This window comes from Strix aluco, chromosome 21, assembly GCF_031877795.1.
Source record: "Strix aluco isolate bStrAlu1 chromosome 21, bStrAlu1.hap1, whole genome shotgun sequence".
NCBI classification, from domain to species: Eukaryota; Metazoa; Chordata; class Aves; order Strigiformes; family Strigidae; genus Strix; species Strix aluco.
In genome coordinates, this window is record NC_133951.1 from 14,437,284 (window position 1) to 14,456,973 (window position 19,690).

At 67.1% G+C, this 19,690-nt stretch overlaps 1 protein-coding gene across 12 annotated transcripts in view; it reads left to right on the forward strand.

The window, feature by feature from the left end:
* The window catches only part of RBFOX3 (RNA binding fox-1 homolog 3), a 132,209-nt gene that overhangs the window by 101,049 nt on the left and 11,470 nt on the right, over positions 1 to 19,690 (forward strand). For 9 of the 12 annotated variants that reach the window (XM_074846862.1, XM_074846861.1, XM_074846856.1 and 6 more), the window contains one exon: positions 7,846 to 8,165. The exons of 1 other annotated variant lie outside the window; for it this stretch is intronic. In XM_074846862.1, the coding sequence (XP_074702963.1) occupies positions 8,064 to 8,165 (102 nt within the window). In that variant the 5' untranslated portion in view covers positions 7,846 to 8,063. The remainder of the gene's footprint in view (positions 1 to 7,845; positions 8,166 to 19,690) is intronic. 2 more of the 12 variants (XM_074846865.1, XM_074846867.1) reach the window with 2 other exon arrangements.

The following is a 19,690-nucleotide window of genomic DNA, read 5'->3' on the forward strand; positions in this document are numbered from 1 at the left end:
GCTGCCGTTTTGCATCCCAGCGGGGCCGCTGGCCAGGGAGAGCTTTCCTGCTCTGGCGAGGCACCCGCTGCCCTACGGCTTGCGGGCAGGGGCCGGGCTGCGATGCCGGAGCCAGGCCTGGCGTTGGGCAGGAACGGGGCAGCGGCCCAGAAACACCCCCACGCCCTGTGCCGTCCCTGCGCCGGGGTGCTGAGTGGTGGGTGCCGGAGCCTGGGGGGCTGTGCCGGGGGGGCCGTGGGGCCACAGCCAACCTCTCACCGTCCGTCCCCCATGGGTGCCCACCCAGGGTCTGGAGGGTGCTTGTGGGGTGGCCCCCATGCTTGTATCCCAAGATTGAAGTTGGTGGCTGAGGTTACTAAGGGGGGGCCCTTGGGGGACCCCGAGGCTGCTCTGTGGCACCACAGTCCCTGTTTGGGGGGTTTGGAGCCCCGCACGGTGCTGCCTGGTCGTCCCCTGCTGAGCCCGGAGCTGGGGGGCACGGCGGGGGGCAAGGGCCGGGCTCTGCGGGGGCTCGGGCTCTCCCTGCCCGAGCGGAGCTGTCGAGCCGCTGGGGGGGACGGGTGGCAGGAGACCGGCTGAGACCCCCCCCGGCCATCCCAAGGGCTTTGAGGGAGGAGGGGGCCGTGATGGGGTCTGTGCAGGCACTTTGCTTGGGGACGGGATGCTGGGTGTGGGTGCGAGCTCCTCTCCAGGGGCGGCTGGGACAGCGAGCAGAGGAGTTGGGGATGGAGGCAGGGGCCAGCAGCCTCCCGGGGGGCTGCACGTCCTCCCCAGAGGTGCAGGAGCTGGGCTAAGCGTCAGGCTCTGCACTGTCCCCGTGGCATCCCAGCCACGAACTGGGGCTTAAGCCAGTAGCACCAGCTCCTTCCACCCCCCCACTCCTGCTCCCTCGGAGCTGCCCGAGCTGGCGGGGGGCCGGAGCAGGGGGTGCGGCAGCCCTTGGTGGGGTTACCTGCTCCCCTGGATTTTGGAGTAAGGAGTGGAGCAGAGCCGGGTGAAGGGGCATGTGGGGAAAGGAGCTGACGGGGAGGAGGAGGATAATGCCAATTCATTGTTTCTCAGGGAAGCAGCTTTCAGGCATAAGGTGCTTTGTCATGAGAGACCTGGGTGCCGGCGCTGATCCCCGCCGGCCCGTGGGGGCTCGCAGCCTCCTCCTGCGCTGGTGGTAATTCTGCCCAGGGACTTAATGAGCCGCCACGGCCGTGGAATCAAACTGCTCCGGAGCTTCTGCTTGTGGCTTCGCGGAGCCGCAGCCGGTGTGGGGCACAGGGCAGCAGTGCCGGGGTGCCTGTCCCCGGGGGAGCCCCAAGCACGGCTCCCCGCAGCGCATTGACTCGAGGGTCCCCCCCTTTCCCTGTCCCGCGTGGTGCACGTGGCCAGCAAGTCCGGGCCGGCCGGGTCCCGGCATCGCGCCGGGCACAGCGGCATCCCCAGCCCTGCCGGGAGAGGGGCTGGGCGAGGGCCTCGCTCCCGGCAGAGCGGCTCAGCATCATTTCTTGGCATTGCGGGCGTCTCTCCGTCGCGAGCGTGGGAGGAAGCGGAGGGTTTGGTTTCCCTGCGTGGCGGGAGCGTGGCCACCGTCGGGAGCACTGCGGGGAGCGCTGCGGCGGCAGGCGGCAGCGGGCGGCTCGGTAATCGACACCGCAACAGGCTGAGACGCCAAAGCAAAATGTCTTCAAATTAGCAGTAATTGCAGGCGAAATAAAGAGCATGTGGGGCGAGTGGAAGGAGGGTTCTATAAATATTATGATTTTTAAAGTTTGCCCTGGAGTCCTAGAGCCTGTTTAAACGCTAATATCCTGTCTGTGCATTTAAAAAGCCTTATAATGAGGATTGAGTGTCTGCTTCCAGAGCACCTCCTGCCCGGTGCTCCCCCTCTGCCCACGTCACCCGTCTGCCGCTCCCGGTGGCCCCTGTGCCCGCCACTGGCAGTGCCACGCATGCCCCTGTCCTCGCCCCTGCTTGGGGATGTGCTACCCCCCGGCCGGCCTCAACCGTCCCATCCTGACCCTTGCACTGGCACCCCCCAGGCTGCCAGAGCCCCCCCGCTGCAGCCTGCGAGGCCGGTGTGCAGCATTGCACCAGCTCGGGGCGGGGGGTACCTTTTCTTTGGAACCCCTTGTTGGGCAGCGGGGAAGGGGGGGCTCTGGGAAGGCAGCGTTTCGGGTCCCCGGGTCTGCAGTTGCGTTCCTGCGTCCCGCGTCGGGCCCTGCGGTGCTGCCGATTTACCTGCCGCGGCTGCCGGCGCTGCCCACCCGGCCCGTGAGCTCGAGGTGCTCAGCAGCATCTGTTCCGCCAATGTTCTGCTGCCTGCACGTTAATTCTCATTAAATCTAGGGAGCCTAATTGCCATTTCATGTAAATATTTTGTCAAGTGAAAGGGCTTTAGGAAGGGCCACGCTGACTGAAGGCGAGAAGCCAGGCGCGCTGCAGTGACGAGCTCCTGCTTGTCCTGCCCAACCGCAGGCGTCAACCGTGTCCCCGCAGGAGCTGCCGCGTGTCCCGCAGTGAGCCCAGAGCTCAGATGTGGCCGGTTACCGGGAGGTGCCTCTGCTCCGTTTGCTCGTGGTGGGGGGACACAGATTTCCCTGCTCGCGTGTCTCGCAGGACGGCTGCAGCCCGGGCTCCGTGTTGTGGGGGGCACTGAGGGTCCCGAGGCGCTTCCCGTGTTGGCTGAAGGGCAGAGGAGGGCTGGCCCGGGGGGCAGTGGGGCGTCCCGGGGATATCCAGCTCTGCACGGTGCTGGCGGCTCTGGCTGGAGGTCGAAGCGTCTCCTGGTCCCCGTCCTGTCTCCCCCCCCGCAGCCGGCGAGGAAAGTTTCAGTGAGGTGGTTTTTCCCTAAATCCCATTAAACTTTCATGTGTTTCTCTGCATTTCTCCTCCCTTCCCGCTGTCACAGCTGCTGTCGCAGATACTTGCTGCGTGTTGGTCCCCGTCCCCTCCTCACCTGGTGATGTCACACCCGGGTACTGACATCACCCCCCCCCCGCGCCTGGGACCTGGGACCTCCCGGCCGCTGTGGCAGGCAGGGAGGCAGCAGCGGGGGACAGAGGCAGGATCTGGGGCGGCAGCAGCAAGAGCGCTGGGAAGGCACAGGGGTTTTGGGACAATTTCCAGCTTCTTTGGGAATTCAGAGCAGGTGGGGGCTCTGGTGACCTCCCGAGAGCCGCTAGAGGAGGAGGATGAAGGAGCAGAGGAAGACAGAGAAAAAGCCTAATACCTGCAGTTAGTTTAAACCACATCTGTCTTACAGAGATGGAGCAAGAAAGCAGGAAGCTGAGGGGGCTGTGCAGGGACGGGGGGTGTGTGGGGAGCCGGGGCAGCACGTGGCGCTGGGCTGGTGTGAGCTGAGCCGGCCGGGAGCCGCGGCACGGCCGGGGCTGGTGGTGCGGGAGCAGGAGGAAGCGCTTTGGTCTGTGCTGGTGCCGGTGCGGGGGGTCTGTGCCTGCAGGTCCCGCAGTTGGGGGACTGGGGTGCTTTGGAACGCTCAGCCTGTGCATGGCCACCCCTGCTCCTCGCTGCCCGTCACGCGCTGGAGGGGCGTCCCTCTCCCAGTCCAGTCCCAGTAAAACCTGGTGCTGCTCCTGCAGAGAAGGGCCGGGGGAGCTCGGGCAGGAGGAGCAGCGGCACAGCGATGGTGTGGGGGTGACCGGGGTGATGGGCAGGGCCCGCTGGCACACGCTGCCCTCACCCGTCACCTCTGCGCGTCCCTTCCCGCTGTCCTGGTCTGCGCCCAGCGCTGGGACAATCCCCGTGGCCGAGCCAAGGGGGGGTGCGGGACCTTCCCCTCCCTTCACAGCAGCTCAGACCCGTCAGCGCCTTCATGTAATTGCTTTATGCCTATGATTAACTACTAATGAGCTTTTAATTAATGAATGCCGTGGCTTGGGGGCATTCTGGAGTGGGTGGGAGGAGAGGACTAGACGGGTGCCCCGCTCCCTGGGTACCACGGGGCCGCCGGCGCTGCGCTTGCGGGCTGACCCCGCCGTGACGGGGGGACACCCGACCTTCCCAGTCCTCGCCACAGCGGCTGCGCCTCGGCCTGACCCACGTCCCCTTTCGGCAGCTCTCCCAAGCAGCAACGTCCGGGCTCACACCCTGGTTTTGCACTGTGGAGCGTGCTGGGGGTGCCACGGGGGTCCTGTTAAGGGCCAGACACTTGCAGGCCCTGGGGCACGCAGCCCATCTGCGGTCGTGCGTCGCATCCCCACAGCAGGTCCCTGGGCCACCGCGTCCCCGCTTTGTGCCGGGAGGGGCTGGGGGATGGCGTCCCGCTGCGGGCTGCGGCGCTGGGGGCTGCCATTTCCCATTGTGTCCCACGGGGAGGGGACTCGGGGCTCTGGGGGTGGCGTTGGGGCAGCCCTCAGCGGGTCTGACGTGTGCTCGGGCGCTTGGTGCAACGTGCGCGGGGGCCCCTCGGCACCTGGGTTGGGGAATGTGCCACAGCCGAGCCGCGTGGCCGGCTTGGGCAGCTCCCGGTGGGTCCCTGCCACTGGGCCAGCTCCTGACCACGCGTGGCCGGTACGTTCTGGCCACCTGGGAGCAGCCCGAAGCATTGTGCCGTCCCCAGCTGGTCCCCTCAGTGGTCTGGGGGGCGAGCACCCATCAGCCCTCCCGGCACAGACTCTGCCCCTTGGCTTGGGGCACCTCGCTGGGCCCTGGACCAGCGGCCGAGCCTGGTCCTGTCCTGGTGCCATGTTGCTCTCCCTCTTCCAGAAAACAAAACCAAGGAGCCCTCAAGGGTTCATTTAAAATAAATAAAAAATGAAAATAGTGCTGATTTGAAGGAAAGCCAGCCCCATCCTGTGCATGGGAGCGCATCGCCAACCCATCCCCGAAGGGCAGAGAGAAAGATGTGCTTAGAACTGCAGCCCTGTGCAACTTCTGCCTTTGATCATATATCTTACATGTGCCCTTTGCTTTCCCTCGTCTGATATTTATTAGGTTTAATTTTACTGGGACGCGGCTGTAAGTGAGACAGATGGAACGGGGTCTGTGCGCCTGGTGAACACATCTTAATTAAACAGATAAATAAACTTTCATTCCAGGAGACTTCAGTTTCGGAGGGGTTCCTCCGGGGCTGCGGCTCCGCGGGGCTGGGCAGCTCTGGCCAGGGCTCCTCGGGCCCGGGTGCCGTGGGGCTGCCCCAGCACAGCCCCGGTGCCATCGGCCAGGGCTGCAGCGCGGCATCGCCACCGGGGCGGCCGGGAGCTGCGGCGTGAGGGGAGGCAGCGGGTGGTGGCCAGGGACACGTTCCCCACTCTGGGGCTGGCCAGTGGGTTGGTGCAGCCCGGCTGTGGCCGCGTCCCACGGGGGTCCCCACTGCTGGGGGGACACCTCTGCAGCCAGAGGAGGGACCGTGCCCAGTCCCGCCACTGCCGAGGTGTCTCTCCCGGGGAGCGGCGGCCAGTTCCTGCTGCTGGCAGCGGGGCCGAGGGTCTGCACCAGCGGGGCCGGGGTCTCTGCCCAGCATGTCCCTGCAGCAGAGCAGCGTCTCTCCTCGCCCCACGGCTGCCAGCCGGCCCTGCCCACGACGCGGGCTGCTGGCTCGAGGCAGTGCCAGGGCTTGTGGCGCTGCCACCGGCCAGAAGCGCCTTTGAGTCACCCTGCCCGCAGCCAGGCTCCGGCGCGGGGGAGGACGGGCAGATTACCTCATCCCGGAGCTGGCTCCCGGCTCACGGGGTTCACTTGGTTGGGCTCCGCGAGCCCAGAGCACTGGGCCGTGCCCTTCCCTTTCCACCTCTGCCTGAGAGCGGCGCAGGAGCCGTGGGGGGCTGGAGCGGCCCAGGGCCTTTGGAGCTGCCTGGCACCTTGCCCAGGGCGTCCCTCGCCCTGTGCCAGGGTGCTGTGCGGTGCTCGGGTGCAGGTGGGTGCCTGGTGGGACCCCTCGTCCCCCAGCCCTTGCAGAGCTGCCCCGTGTCCTGCCCCAGGCACGGGAGCGTGTGGGAGAGCACGGCAGTGGGGCCATGGGGGGTCTCTGGGGAGGGGGAAGTGGAGGCGAACAGGGAGTGCCAGGTCTGAGAACCAAGGGGTGCTGGATGGGCCCCTGCATCCAGATCGGTCCTCGTCCCTCGGGTGAGCGGTTGTGGTGGGACACAGGAGCTGGCTGCAGCCCCCATGCCCCGCAGGCATCGGCCGGAGGATGCCCCAGGCTCCTTCCGGCTCTTGGTACCGAGGTGGCAATGAGAAACCTTCCCCAGCCCCCCCTTTGGCACCTTGCAGTCCCTTTGGAGCGTGGTCACCCCAGCAGCAGGACACAGCGGGGGGGCTGGCACCCCCTTAGTCCCGGTCGCCGCTTCCTCGGCACGGCTTTTCCCGGAGCTGTTGGTTTGCCGGGCGGCTGCGGGCCGGCCGTGCCACACGCCGGTGAGTATCTGCAGCAGAAACGGGAACCGCTGCGAGTGTACCAGGACACTGCAGCATGTCGCTATGTCTGGGGAGACTGTGGAAAATCCCAGCCTCCGAATAGGGCTGGTCGTGTGCCGGAGGCTCCGGTGGAGCCGGAGCATCAGCAGCTGCTGGCACAGACCTGCCTTTGTGCATCATATTTGGCCAAGATGGAAACTGAACCGAGCCCAGGTTTCCTTGCCCACATACCCAAGCCCAACGCCGTCCCGGCGGCTTCGTCGCCGGCCACGTCTCTGAAGTCGGGTGCGAGGCAACGCCGGTGCTGTGGGGTGCTGGGGCAGGGACCCCCGTGCCGGCACTGAGGGTGCCGGGGCTGCGACGGCGGGAGGCGCGAGGTGGGACCGGGGACCTGAACGAGCACACGTGTGTTCCGACGCCGCTGTCCCTTGCGGGCACCGGCACGTAGGCTATTGCCATGGCAGCTGTGACAGGAGGTGTGCGTGGTGTTGATGCGTCAGGTCTGCTGGCAGCACCGACAGGCCAGTCCGAAACGCCAAAAAGCCTCTCGAGCTCTGCCGGGGCCGGTCTCTGCCCGCTGCAGGGTGCTCGGGGCAGGGGGTCCCCATCGCTCCGGGGAGGCTGGCGCCCGCAGGCAGGGCCCCTCCGTGTCACCCCGGGGTGCCGGGCTCCCCCTTGCCAGCGGGGCCGAGCTGGCAGCGCCCGGGGTGCGCAGGCAGCGCCGAGGCTATGACCGTGGCTGCTCTGGCAGGGAAGGCCGGTGGGCTGCCGGCCCTGCCCACGCTGGGGTGAGCCCGTGGCCGTGCAGTGGCTGCCGTGGCCGTGCATGCGGCGGGGCTGCAGGCCCGAGCGGGTATGTGCCTCTCGGGGGAGGCGGAGCTGGGTCTGCTGCATGGCTCCCTGCCCGTCCCTGCCAGCGCGGCCGTCCCCGTCTGCCTGTGTGTCTCCCACGGAGAGCGTGGTGCGTGTGCACGTGTCCGGCTGTGTGTGCGTGGGGGAGTCCCGCGGCGGCCAGGCGCTGCCATCGCGGGGGCTGCCGCGGCTGCAAGGGCCGGCTGCTCGGCACGGCTTCCCGGGGCGCCCGTGTCGCACCAGCGAAACTCCCGGTAAGACCCTCTCCATCCCCTGGGAGCCAGCGCCGGGAAGGGAGACGGCTCTGCCCGCTCGGCCCCATCCTGCCCGCCGGCTGCCCCGGCGCGGCGGCGCGTGGCCGGGGGCTGCGAGGGGCTGCCCGGGCGGCGGGGAAGCCATCTGCGAGCGGCGGCGGCGGAGGGGTTAAGTGCGGGATCAGCTGTTCTCATGTCATTACGGATTCTCTTCATTTTATACAGAGCTCTGTTTGATGTCTGAATGCACAGGGGACTCCCCCTCCTCCTCCAACTCCCACCCCTTTTATTTCGCTCCCTCGCCCTCTCTCCCTTCCTCCTCCCCTTCCTTTCTCTCCCCGCTCCCGCTCTGGCTCACACACACCCTTTGCAGACCGTGCGCTCAGTGCCAGTGTCTGATGGCACCGAAGTGACCAGGCGAGCGCGGCTCCCGGGGCACGCGGCGCAGATGAATCCCTCCTAACTAGCGCCGAGGGGTCGGGAGGGACGGCCGAGGAGGGGAGAGCCCGAGGGGCGAGCCGGGAAGACGAGGATAGCGGTTGTGCGGAAGAGGACGGACCCGCGAGCAGCTTCACGGCTACCTGTCGACACATGCTGTGCTCCATGGCTAACTCGGGCTGCCTCCTTGTCTCCAACTCAGGCATGCTTCCTCACTCTCTCCCCTGTCCTCCAGCCTTCCTCTACCTCCAACAGGTAAGTCACCCTCTCCGGGGGATTTTTTTGCTTTCCGGTTCACACGTGTTTCTGGCCGGTTCCCTCTCGGCGGAGGGTCGGAGCTTAACTGCTTCCTCCCCGGCCGCGGGGCCTCGCTGGCGCCAGCCCCACGGCAGCGGCGAGTTGCGTTGCAGCGGTGGCTAGCGGTCCTCGGCCGCGATTCCTTTGGGGTTTCTCCGGTTTCTCTGCCGAGGCGGCTGGGAGCGCGACCGGGGCTGGCGAGCGGCTGAGACGCGGGCAGTGCGGCAGGCAGAGCCACCGGCGCGGGTCCAGCGCGTTCCCCGCCTCGGTGCTGCTGCCGCTCGGCAGAGGCGATGATGATGGATGCTCGGATAAAGGGACGAGGCTCCTGCATGGCCTGAGCCGCCTCTGGGGAGAAGGGAAGGTGATGAGCTTGTGCGTGCACACGCGTGTGCAGGGGTGTGTGTGTGTGCATGTGCCACCGTGTCGCGTGTGTCTGCAGCGGGGTCGAGTGTGCAGGGGTTGGTCTCGCTGCCAACAGGAAGGTGCTGCAGAGGGACCCGGGGGGGTGGTGGGGCCGGGCGAGCCCCAGCACGGGGTGGCCCAGCCAGAGGGTGCCCGGCCTGTCGGTTTGGTTCTTAACTTCTGTTCCGCGGGGCTGCCCTTGGGTCCCGTGCTGGACCCGGCACGCCGGGTTCCCGGGCTCGTCGTCCCAGGGGACGCGCAGCTCGGGAGAGGCAGCGTTTTCTTCAAAAGCCTCTTTGCTGCGTCGGAAATCCCGTCTTTCAGCCAGGCGAACCGCTCCATTTGTGCTTTCAGGAGTTTAAAAATTCATAGCATCCTCACCGCGCTCGGCACGGCCTGCGCAGCTCACCCGGCAGCCGAGGGCAGGCGCCGCGGGCGCAAACTCTCCCGCCCCGGCGGGGAAGGGCTGGGCAGCGTTTCGGTCCCTCGGGATGCCCGTGGCCTGGGTCCGAGCGGGCTCGTGGCCGGCAGTGGGGCCGGCGAGGCCCAGGGTCGCTCCATCCGGCGCGTCGGGGATGGGGTTGGCAAAGCCGGTGCTGCCGCTGGTTACACAAGTGCGGCGGCGGCTGCGGGGTGTGCGCGGGGCCCGGGCTGACGCGGGGGCTGCTGCAGAGGCCGGCCAAGACGGGAGCGTGATTTATTGCACCCTCCTGCAGGCAGAGGCTGGGGAGAGCTGAGGCTGGGCTGGATTTCGGTGACGGCTTCCCCAGGCTGCACCGAGGTTCCTGCGGCCGCGGCTCAGCCGCCCGGGCACGTTGACACCAAGCAGCAACCACCCCCAAGCCTCCCCCCGTCCCTGGGGGGGGTCTGTCCCTCGGAAGGGAGCGCAGGGGTGCTCTGAGCCAGCGCAGGGCCCGGAGCCTGTGTTGGGAGCGGGCGGCAGCGCGGGGGGTTTCCCATTTCCCTCTCTGGCCGGGATCCCCTCATCCCCCGGCCACCTCGGCTGCGCCGCTCGCCCCGGGAGCTCCGGCACGGAGCGGCTGCGCTGCCTGACGGCTCCGGGGGCTGCGGCTGCAGGCGGCGGGGGCCGGCAGCGTTGCAGGCAGGCATGGGCTGCCTGCTGCTGGCGCCCAGCTGGGCCACGCACAAGGGGAGTTTGGGGTCGCTGGGAAGGGGAAGCTTTTCCCCCGTGCGTGGCTCTTCGCACCCGGCAGCTCCTGGTTCCCCCCTCGCCCTGTTTGTTTTAATTTCACCGTCGTGTTTAGCGTCTCTTCCTCCACGCTCTCCCAGAAGCCTCCTGCTCCTTGGCAGCAGGTCTGGACTCACGAGCCAGGAAGGAGGGTTTTATTAAGAGATTTGGAGTTGGATTTTCACCGAGCTAATGGGCATGATGGAGGCCAAAATCTCCGTCCTTTTCCCAGGGCTTGTCCCTTGCTGAGGTTCTGCACCCAGCGCTGGGGACGGGCTGTTCCTGGTGCGTGTCACAATGAGGCGTGAGGCAGAGGGACGTCACCGGCCACCATCGCGTGGGGAAGGGGCACAGGGCACGCACCACGCCGGGCTCCTCATCCTACCCAGCTGAGCAGTGGGCCAGCGCCTGATGTTTTAGCCCTGAGCTCGCTCTGGATTTAGGATGTGTGCACCTTCGGCACGCCTGCGCTGGAGGAGCACATGGGGAACGACACTGCCGCTGCCCGTGGGCACGTGCCCGCTGCGGAGCTCGGCCCTGGCCCACTCTCCCCCAAGGTGCTGTGAAGTGGGGTATGCGGGGGGCTCAGGCAAGACCCCCCCTCCCGGGTTATGGTTCCCTGTCCGGATTGTGCGTGTATGTAGGGAGGCAGATGTCCGTGCATCAGGCCTGGGGTGGGCAAATACCCCCAGATGGTGCCTGAGCCCCATGGCTACAAGGGCCTGTGGTGGCCACCAGCTCCTCCTGTGCTGGAACACGCACCCAACTGCGCCAGGGTGGGCCAAGAGCTGGGGGGCCACAGAGTCTGCACAGAGTAACTGGCCTCACCCCCTTCGGGCACGTGCTCTGCCCGCAGGGAGCTGGCTGGCGTTTGCAGGATTTGTTCCTGAGAAGGCTGCTCGCATTCAGTAGCTCCCCAGCCCCGGCGTTTTCGACAGTGCCGGTATTTGAAGGAACGACCAAGAAAGTAAGCTGTCTGCAAAACTTTGATTATCCCCACGCCAGGGAAAATGCAGCTCCCAGCAGGCTCTGGCAGCGGGAATGGCTCATCCAAGCGGCTGCGGGGACCTCACGCCTCGCTCAGCTCCCACCACGTGAGCGCCCTGGTCTCAGCCGTGGGTGCCGTGGGTCGCGGCACCGTGTGGGGCAGCCGTGCTGTGTGCAGGAATCCCCCCCCAACCCTGCTGTGCTCCAGCCCCAGTGCCAGAGCGGGGCTCCTGGGGGGCCAGGAGGGGCTGCAGGGCAGGCAGCAGGGCTGGGGGTGCCCACGGTGGAGCGGCTGCGCCGGCGGGGCAAGCGGGAACGCCGCATCCTTTGGTGGGGCTTGGTGGTGCTGTTTAGCTCTTGCTCAGCGAGGACCTGGGGGCAAAGGGGGACTTTGGCTTCATTCTGTTAACAGAGGAATCTGTCGCTGTGGAAGAAGCGTCTCCGCTGTAGTTACACGTGAGCAGCTCGTTGCTCGGGCCGAGGCACGGTGCTGACCCGAAACAGACCCGGGCTCTGAGGCGCAGCGTCAGTGCTGGAGCGCGGTGCAGGCCAGGCTGAGCGTGCGGGGCTGGGCGCGAGCGCAGGGTGATGGGCAGATGGGCTGAAACCCGCCACCGAGCTGCCCCCGAGGTGCCGCTCGCAGGGGACATCCCCGGTGCCATCCCCGGTGCCCACGGTCGCAGCGCGGTGCCCAGCCCACGGCGCAGGAGACTTGGCTGAGCAGCGCCTGGCCCGCTGGGAAACAGCCTCTGCAAAAGGCTGCTTGGAAAATTCCTTTCCAAAAGGGCTGCTGCCAAGTTTAGCATATTATATTTTTAGGGAGCAAGTCTATTCCGAGCAGTATCGTAGCGTGTTGCAGCAGCGGGTTGGTCTCAAACCTGGTTTCTCCCCCTGCTCGCGCGTCGCTCGGATGCGAGACCCGGCGCAGCGGCTCCCGGCTCCGGCCCAGCGCCCGCACTGCAGCGGCCGCCTTGCACAGCGGAGGACAGGCTTTAAAGCCGCAAAAAACATGTTTTCCTCTTTTTTTGTTGTTATATTGAAAACACTGACATTAATTTTGGCTTTGCAAAGCTGGTTTTCCCACAATAGCTGTAATTTAGGCCTACACTGCCTGGCGATGCTCTTTTTATAGGTATATTCCTATTTTAGTACTATAGTGATGGGTGAATGAGTAGATTAAATTAGATTTAGTATCTATCATTCTTTAAAGCATTACAGGCAGTTGGTGGAGGGGTATGGTTTAACAAAGAAGACGGCTAATTAGGAGAGCAGGCGCAGGCTGCCCACGCCAGCTCCTGCTGCCCCCGGCCCGCGGCCGCCCTTGCTCAGGGCCTGGCATCCAAGTAGGAAAGTGCATTTGAAACGGGATTTTCTGCGCTGCCCCGGGGCTGGGACGGCTCCAGGATTTGTAGCCGGGGCCAGGCAGGGTGCTGGGTGCAGGGGCTGAGCACCCCGGCTCCCCACAGAGTCACGGCGGTGACTTGGCTCCCCAGCTGCGCTCCCCACGGGGCTGCTGGCCCCGGCCAGGACTCGGGTGTGTGGGTGCATCGTGTCTGTCGCGCCAGAGGGACCTTGGCTGTGGGGCCCCAAGCCCGGCGTGGGCGCTCTGCGGGCAGCAGGAGCTGCACTGCCCCGATCCCTGGGCTGGCGTCTGTAAAATAACGGCTCTTCCCCGAGCTGGGACCCCCAGACAGGGGCGGCGGGGCCGAGGGGGCTCCAAGCCCGTGGGAAGCTGCAGCTTTGAGGTTCCTGCCAGGGCCACGGCAGCCAGGTCACCCCGTGTGCTTGTGCCAGGGCCTCGGCACCCTGCGGCTGCTCCTGCGGCAGTGGCTGTCGCCTGGGGAGCCCCGCTGGGCCAGTGTGAGCCCCGGTGTGAGCCCGGCAGCATGCGGCCAGGGGGCTCTGCAGTCCCGGCCATGCTGTGATGACTGGTTTGGTGAAATGCCGCTGCCGTCGAGCAGGCGCGGGGCTCCAGGCTGCCCGTGGGGCTCCGCACCTCCGCTGCACCGCGGGCAGCCCCAGCAGGGCTTTAACCTCGGCGTTCGTCCGGCCTGGCAGCGCTGGCACCGCCAGCAGCGCAAGGCCACGTCCCAGCGGGTGACAGGGTTTGTGGTGGCCGCCGCAGCACAGGCACCCCCGGGGCTGGGGGCGGGTGCGGTTCCCAAATCCCCTACAAGCCCCGCAGTCCCCCTGCTGGGTTCTCACTTTGCTCCCCTGGCACCTTCCCGGGCGCCCAGCCGGCTCCCGCGGTGACCAGCTCCGGTGCCCCCCCGGGGCAGGGCCCCCTCCCCAGCAGCCTTTGCATCCCGGCTGCTAACGGGGTTCTCATGGCATCAGCGGGATTCGCCCCATTCCCCGTGCGAGCGGCGCCGCTGCGCCGGGATCCCTGGCAGCGCTAATGCAGCGAGACGAGCGCTGGAAGGAGACCCAGTCGGGGGGGGCAGTTTGCGGGGACAGCGCGGGAGCGGTGCTGGGGCAGCCCCTGCTCTGTGCTGGTGCTCCAGGGCTCCGGTGTGCGGGACCGGCCGGTGCTGCTGCGGGAGGCGAGGTGCTTGGGGACCTGTCATGGGATCTCGGCCGTTCCCCGCCATCAAAGAGCCAGGGGGTTGCTGCACCCCAGTCCCGGGGGGGCCCCCGCCAGCATGAAATGGGTTCTGGGGCTGGAGCGTGTCTGGCCGTGTGCCCAGCAGGTCCCTGTGGCCAGTGGCCAGGCGCGGTGGCTGGTGCAAGCCGGCAGGGCCATCGCTGCAGCACGTGGGGGTGGTGGCCCCGGCGGTGGCCCTGTGGCGGGGGGACGAGGCAGGTCTGGCTGCTCCCGCTCCCCCTTGCCGGAGCGCCGGGTGTGCAGCACTTTGTCATGATTTTCCCCCGTCTCCCAGCAGCGATCCCTCACCGCTCGCATAACCCGAGTGGAAAATGACACATAAGCTGCCATGATTGTCGCGGCTCCAGCGCCCCGCGGCAGCTCTTCCCCGGCGGCGCGGCGGGTGGGCACAGGGTGCTGCTGGGCCCCCGGCCCCTCTCCCTGAGCCCCCCGCGCCATCGCGTCCCCCTCCAGCCGAGCTGTGCCAGAGCCGGCGAGAGGAGGGGCCCGGCGGTGCCGAGGGGGCCCGTGGGCGAAGCTGAGCGGCAAAGCGCCGTGGCCAGCTGCCCGTGTGCCCCGGCTTGCCCCGGCCGCTCGTCCCCCGCTCTGCTCCGTGCCCGGCACCGCGCTGGGGATCCTGCACCCACCCTGCGGCCTCCGGCAGCTCTCGGCAGGGCTGGGGGGCAGCGCGTGCTGCCGACACCCTTCAGCGGCTTTCGGGCCCGTGCGGCCGGTGTTTACCGGCAGATTCCCGTCCCCGTGCTTTGGCCCAGGCTGGCCGGGGACACGCGGCGCTGGCAGGGCCGGAGCTCGAGCCTCAGGGCCTGGGCTGCAAGCAGGGGCCGTGCTGGCTCCATCCCCTCCCCGGCCGCCTGGCAGGACGCGCAGGGACCGGGTGTGCAGCGGGGCCGGCCGGGATGTGCGGGCAGAGCCCCTCGTGCGGGCAGGAGCTGCCCAGGGAGGGCAGCAGGGGCGGCACGTGCGGGTCCTGCTTCGGTGTGGGGTCGGAGAGCCCGGGGTGAGCTGAGCTCTGGCTCGGGGACGGGGCCCTGTGTGTGCCCAGAGGAGCCCTGGCACCGGCCGCAGCGGGGGAGCGGCCCCCAGGCTGGGGGGATCCCACGTCCCCTCGCCCCGGCTGCGCCCACTCGGCATCTCCCCGCCGCGGTACCGGCCGCGGCCTTCGAACGGCTCTGGTATAGAATCAAAAATGGGGAGAGAAGAGCAGGAGCAGGCGACAGTGGCAGCTTATTTGTGATCTGCATTGTGTGGGGAGCTCTTAATTAGAGCTAATTAGACTAATTAACTTGCAAATGAGAAACTCGTCTTTTTCTCCTTTTCTTTCACAAGAAAAAATAAAAAAGACGAACAACAAGATAAATATTGAGGCTAATTACTTTGTACCTGCTGCAGAGCCCCTCCAGCTTGCGGGATGCCCCTCTCCCGACCGGCGTGCCGTGCTGTGCCGTGGGGTGGTGTGATGTGATGTGGCATGGCTGTCCCCATCCCGGTGTCCGTGCATTGCCTGTCCCCACTCGTGGCTGTTCCCAGCGCAGGACACGGCTGCTGTGGTCCCGCTGGCAGAGAGGGACCTCCCCCCATCCTCCATGCACCCTCGTGCGCCGGTGCCTGGCAAGGAGCCGGAGGCCACTGTGGCCTCCATGACACTGGCCATCGCCAGGACCTGGTGGCCAAGGCCCGACACCCAGCCGAGCACTTCTGGCGATGGCGTTGGGCCTTGGCCGCTGGGTCCTGGTGATGGCCGGAGCTGGCGGGGGGTCGTTCCCTCCACGGCACCATGCGGTCCCGGCTGTTTTCCAGCTCTTCCCTCGTGGCGTCTCTGGTTTCCCCCTCGCTCTGCCGCCACAACACCCTGGGGGCTTTGTTAGCACAGCTCGGTTCAAATGTCTGATTAGTCTTTAGGAGATCGAGGGGTCAATTTTCCACAGCTCCTTCCTCTCCATTTAACTAATTTAACTGCGCGATTGTTACAAATTTCATTTTATTATAGCCCTGCTTCTCAGTCCAATTGAATTACCAAAATCTCATTTTCTCAGAAGTGCTGAATATGTAATTAGAGGAAAAATTATGCTCCTGACTGCCTATTAGAGAGGGCTGTGTGAGAGAGCTCGTCGGGGCGCACACGCAGGTCCACAGTTCCCCGAGCTCCCACGCTGGCCGGTGCGAGCATGTGCGCGCTTGCGAGGCTGCGCGTGAGCGAGCGCCACGTGCAGTTGTGCCAGAGCCCTGGCGCGGTGTGAGGGCGACAGTGGCGGGGCCGTGGGTGGGCTCCTGGGTGCGAAGGGCGTTGCAGGGGCAGGGGCAGGGTGCGGGCGGTGCTGGCTGGGCTCCTCAGCGACCTGCGAGCGGCGGGGCAGGGCGCGGCGATGGCGGCTGGAGCCGGCGTGGTGCGAGCGGCGGAGGCGTGAGGCCGGCGGACGTGGCCGCTCATCCTGCTGTTGTCTCGAGCTCTCTGGATCCAGCCAGGCCGCACCCGCTGCGGCAGCCCCGGCAGCGGCAGCTCTCGGGCACTCGCAATGGGCCGGGCACCCTGGTCCGCGCTCACCGCCCCGCACCCGTGGTGGGACCCGCTCTAGGGCTGCAGAGGGGCCGTGGCCCTGCCAACGCGGGGCCCCACTGGAGGAGGATGCTCCTCTCCAGGCTCTGCCCGCCTCTGCCTGGGCTGTGACAGCCACCCCCGGGCTTAGCTGGCACCCAAAGGTGCCCTGTCCCCTCCAGAGCCCCTCTGTGCCTCTCCTTGGGGTGCGCTGGGGATGAGGCACCCTCAGCCCTTCCCTGAGCCCCCCAGTCCCTGCCAGCAGTGGGGAGGCAGTGGCTGCCCCCTAGAACCGCTGGCAGCAGCAGGCAGGGCAGCCCCCGGCACAGAGTGTGGGCACCCGCATCAGACACCCCGGTCTCTGCAGGGCTCGGGAGGAGCCGGTAGCTCAGGCGGGTGCTGCCGAGGACTCGGGTCCTCTCCAGCCCATCCCCAGGCTCTGCAGCCTGTGTCTGTCTGTCCCAAAGCCTTTGGTGGCCCTTAGGGACCAAGCGCTGCTGGGAATCCTGGCCAGCACCGCGCACGCCGCGTCTGCATCGCTCTGGTGTGCCGGTAAGAAGAGCTGTGCCGGGGGGATCCGGCCTGGCTGCTGCCCTCCAGCAGCGTCTGCTCGGGGCCGGGAGCTGCTGCAGGTGGGCCCCGGCGATGCCGGGCTCTGCTCGAGGGAGGCGGGTGCCGCGTGTCCCGGTGCTGCGTTCCTCCCGCTCGTTGTGGGCCGGATCCTGGCGCGTCTCTGGCGGTGCTGCGGCCCGGTGGGTCCCTCGCCGGCGCAGCGGCACAGGTACACGCGAGCCAGGGAGGTGTCAGCCACGCGCAGGCGGGGGGTGGCCGGGAGCCCCCCCCCAGGCACCCCCGCCTCGCCTCGGTTACACAACATTATCATTTCATAATACTCTGAAATATAGATGGAGTTGGCTGAATGCAGATGAAATTGCACCATTTACTTCATGAATATTTCATGCAGCCTCAGCTCCGAAGTTTCCGGCTGGTGGAGCCGGGGTCGGACCCTGCTCCCCCCCTGCTCCACGCAGGAGGTGACGGGGACACGGGCCGGTCTGCGCCAGGCTGGCGTCTTGTCCCGCTCCTCCCGGGCATCGCACGGCCGCCGCGGCCTTCGTCCCTGGGCTCCCGTGGGCAGGGGGGAGGCAGCCTCTGGCCCTGGCCGTGCCGGGGGGACTGTGCTGGGGGGACTCATGGGGCTGAGGGCAGGATCTGGCCCCGCTGCCCTGGGCAGCTCCACTGGCAGGGTCCTGGCGCAGGGGAGCGGGGGCAGAAGGTGCTGGGATGGTGTGTGGCAGCCCAGAAAAATGGTCTTTTTCCCATGCCGGCAGCTGCCCTGCCTTCCTCCCGCTCCTCCTTCTCCTCTCCACCGCTGGGGTCCTGCCCGCTCTCCCCAGCTCCGCTGCTCTGTGCGGAGCTTCCACTCCCGCATCCCCGGCAGATGCCATTAGCGGGCTCTCACCCCCCCCACCCGCCTCCCCTTAATGAAGACATTAAGCACCGCGGCTGCTCCCTCCAGCCCCCGCAGCTCCTCACCTCCTTCCACAGCTCCTTCTCAGGGGGGCGGGTGTTCCCCTGTTGTCCCCCCCCAGCTCTCTGTGGGGCCGCGATGGCCCCTGTTCTGGGGCCATCTCCTCCTGCCCCCCACAGCGGGCAGGGCTCGTCCCTCCTGGGGCTGGGGATGTCCCCACAGTGAGCACCCCGTCCCCGCAGCGAGCACCCCGCTCCCCCGCCGCAGCCCGGGGCTCTGTGGCTGGTGCCCGCTCGGGGCCGGGCGCGCTGCTTTGTATGGATGGCGCAGCATTTTGGGTAATGAAATATTCACAGGTCAGTGATTCCTTGAGAAATGACGGGGATCAGTCAATCCCTTTTCAGGGAGTAATTTTCTTCCCCTTCACGGCCTCTGTTTCATGTTGACAGTCATTAGCATGAGCGAGCGGCTGGATCGAAGGGGGGACGTTGTGGCTGTCACGCAGATGAGCCGCGGCCGGGCACGGCCCCGCAGTGACGGCACGGCTGTGTGACCCCTGGGGGGGCGCGGGGGGTGCGCGGCCCATCTCTGCTGCCCAGCACAGCACGTCGCTGCTCCACCGCCATGCTCTGAGCCGCGGGCACGAGGGCGGACGGTCCTGGTGGCCTCCCGGGCTGTCCCCAGCGCCGTGTCCCACAGGGGGGCACAGTGGGGTCCCGTGTCGGAGCTGCCCCGGTGCAGGCCCGGGTGCGCTCAGGGAATTGCTCGACGCCCTTCCCTGCGCTCGGCTGGTGCCTCGGGCTGTCTCGCCATGCGGCAAGGGGACACCCGGGCAGCGGGCGAGCGAGCAGAGCCAGGCTGGGTCAGAGTAATGCGCGCGCTGCCTGATGGATGTGCTGCCCGCTGAGGCTTTGGAGCTTGGAGGAACATCTTGGTGGCCTCCTTGGATGCTGTGATGGGGTTTGGACCCCGGTCCCTCACTGCTGGTTCCCAGTGGAAGGAGTGGGATGGACGCAGGCATCGGGGCTGGAGCTGGGCTGGCTGCCCACGGCTGCCTGCAGATCTGTGCTGCCTGTACTGGGACCTGACAGTGCTGTACTGGGAGCCGGTGGTGCCGTGCTGCCCTGGCACCCTGCACCAGCAGCACTGGCCCGCGTGCAGCTGGCAGAGCTGGCTGGGTGGGGGTTGCCCTGGGCTAGGGACGGGCCGAGGCAGCGAGGTGGCCACGAGGCTTTTGGAGGAAACTCTGGGCACGTCTGCGGCGGTCGCGGGCAAGGGGACTGGCCCCGGGTTGTAAATCCTGACTCTGTGTGCGAGCGGAGGCTCTGGCTGAGCACGGGCACGGCTTGCTGGCCTTGCGGGCCACCACGGGGCCACCGCACTGCCGGTCAGTGGCCAGAGGCGGGTGGCAGCAGGTGACAGTTGCTGACGAGCGGTCGATAACTGGGGGCAGCTCACGGCTGGCTGCCCATCGCGGGCGAGGTGTGGCGGCACATTGAGGGGTGCCCCCTCGTTAGCGCAGGTGCTCTGCACTCGGCTAATTGCTCAGACACGTTCTCTGCGGCCGGGGGCTCCCGGTGCGTTATTTTCTTTAAAAGGAGCAAATGTTAAAAATGGCGTCGTCAGCCCCGAGCTGACAGGCGCAATCACCAAAGTGCGGCGTCGGCAGGAACCGGCCCCACGCGCCGACTGACTTGAAAGGAAATGGCCTGGATTGTGCTGAGGAGGCAGAGTGCGGTGGGGAGAAAGCAAGTGGAGCAAACAAAAAAACTTCATTAATTAAAGAAACTCGTTAATGAGGGACATTTAATCAGCTAAAGATGATATCCACCTCCTGCCTGCTGCAGCAGCCGCTGCGCAGGGCTGGTGGCAGGGGGCTGAGCCGTGGGCAGGGCTGGGGACACCGCGCAGGGGACGGTGCTCAGGGGACCTCGGGGTCCCCTCCGGGGCTGGGGAGCGGCATCACGCAGCCGGCTCTCAGGGGGCTCCCCCGGCCCCGGGGGCTCCCCCAAGCCCCTCAGCCTGGTGCTCTGCCGAGGCTCAGCGGGACGCAGCTGCACGTGCTGCGCTTCCCGTGACAGCGAAGGCCTCAGGTCCCAACCCCGCTGCTGCCGTCCCGGGGGCCGGGGGGGTTTTGGCACAGGGGGGTTTTGGCACAGGGCCGTGCCGCAGCCCTGCCGGCATCCTGCCCAGACGAGCGGCACGGGTGGTGGGGCGCTGCTTTTGCCCCCCGTGCTGTGTTAGATACCGCCGGCTTTGCTCTGTGCTCGGTCTCGGGTACCGCACTAATATC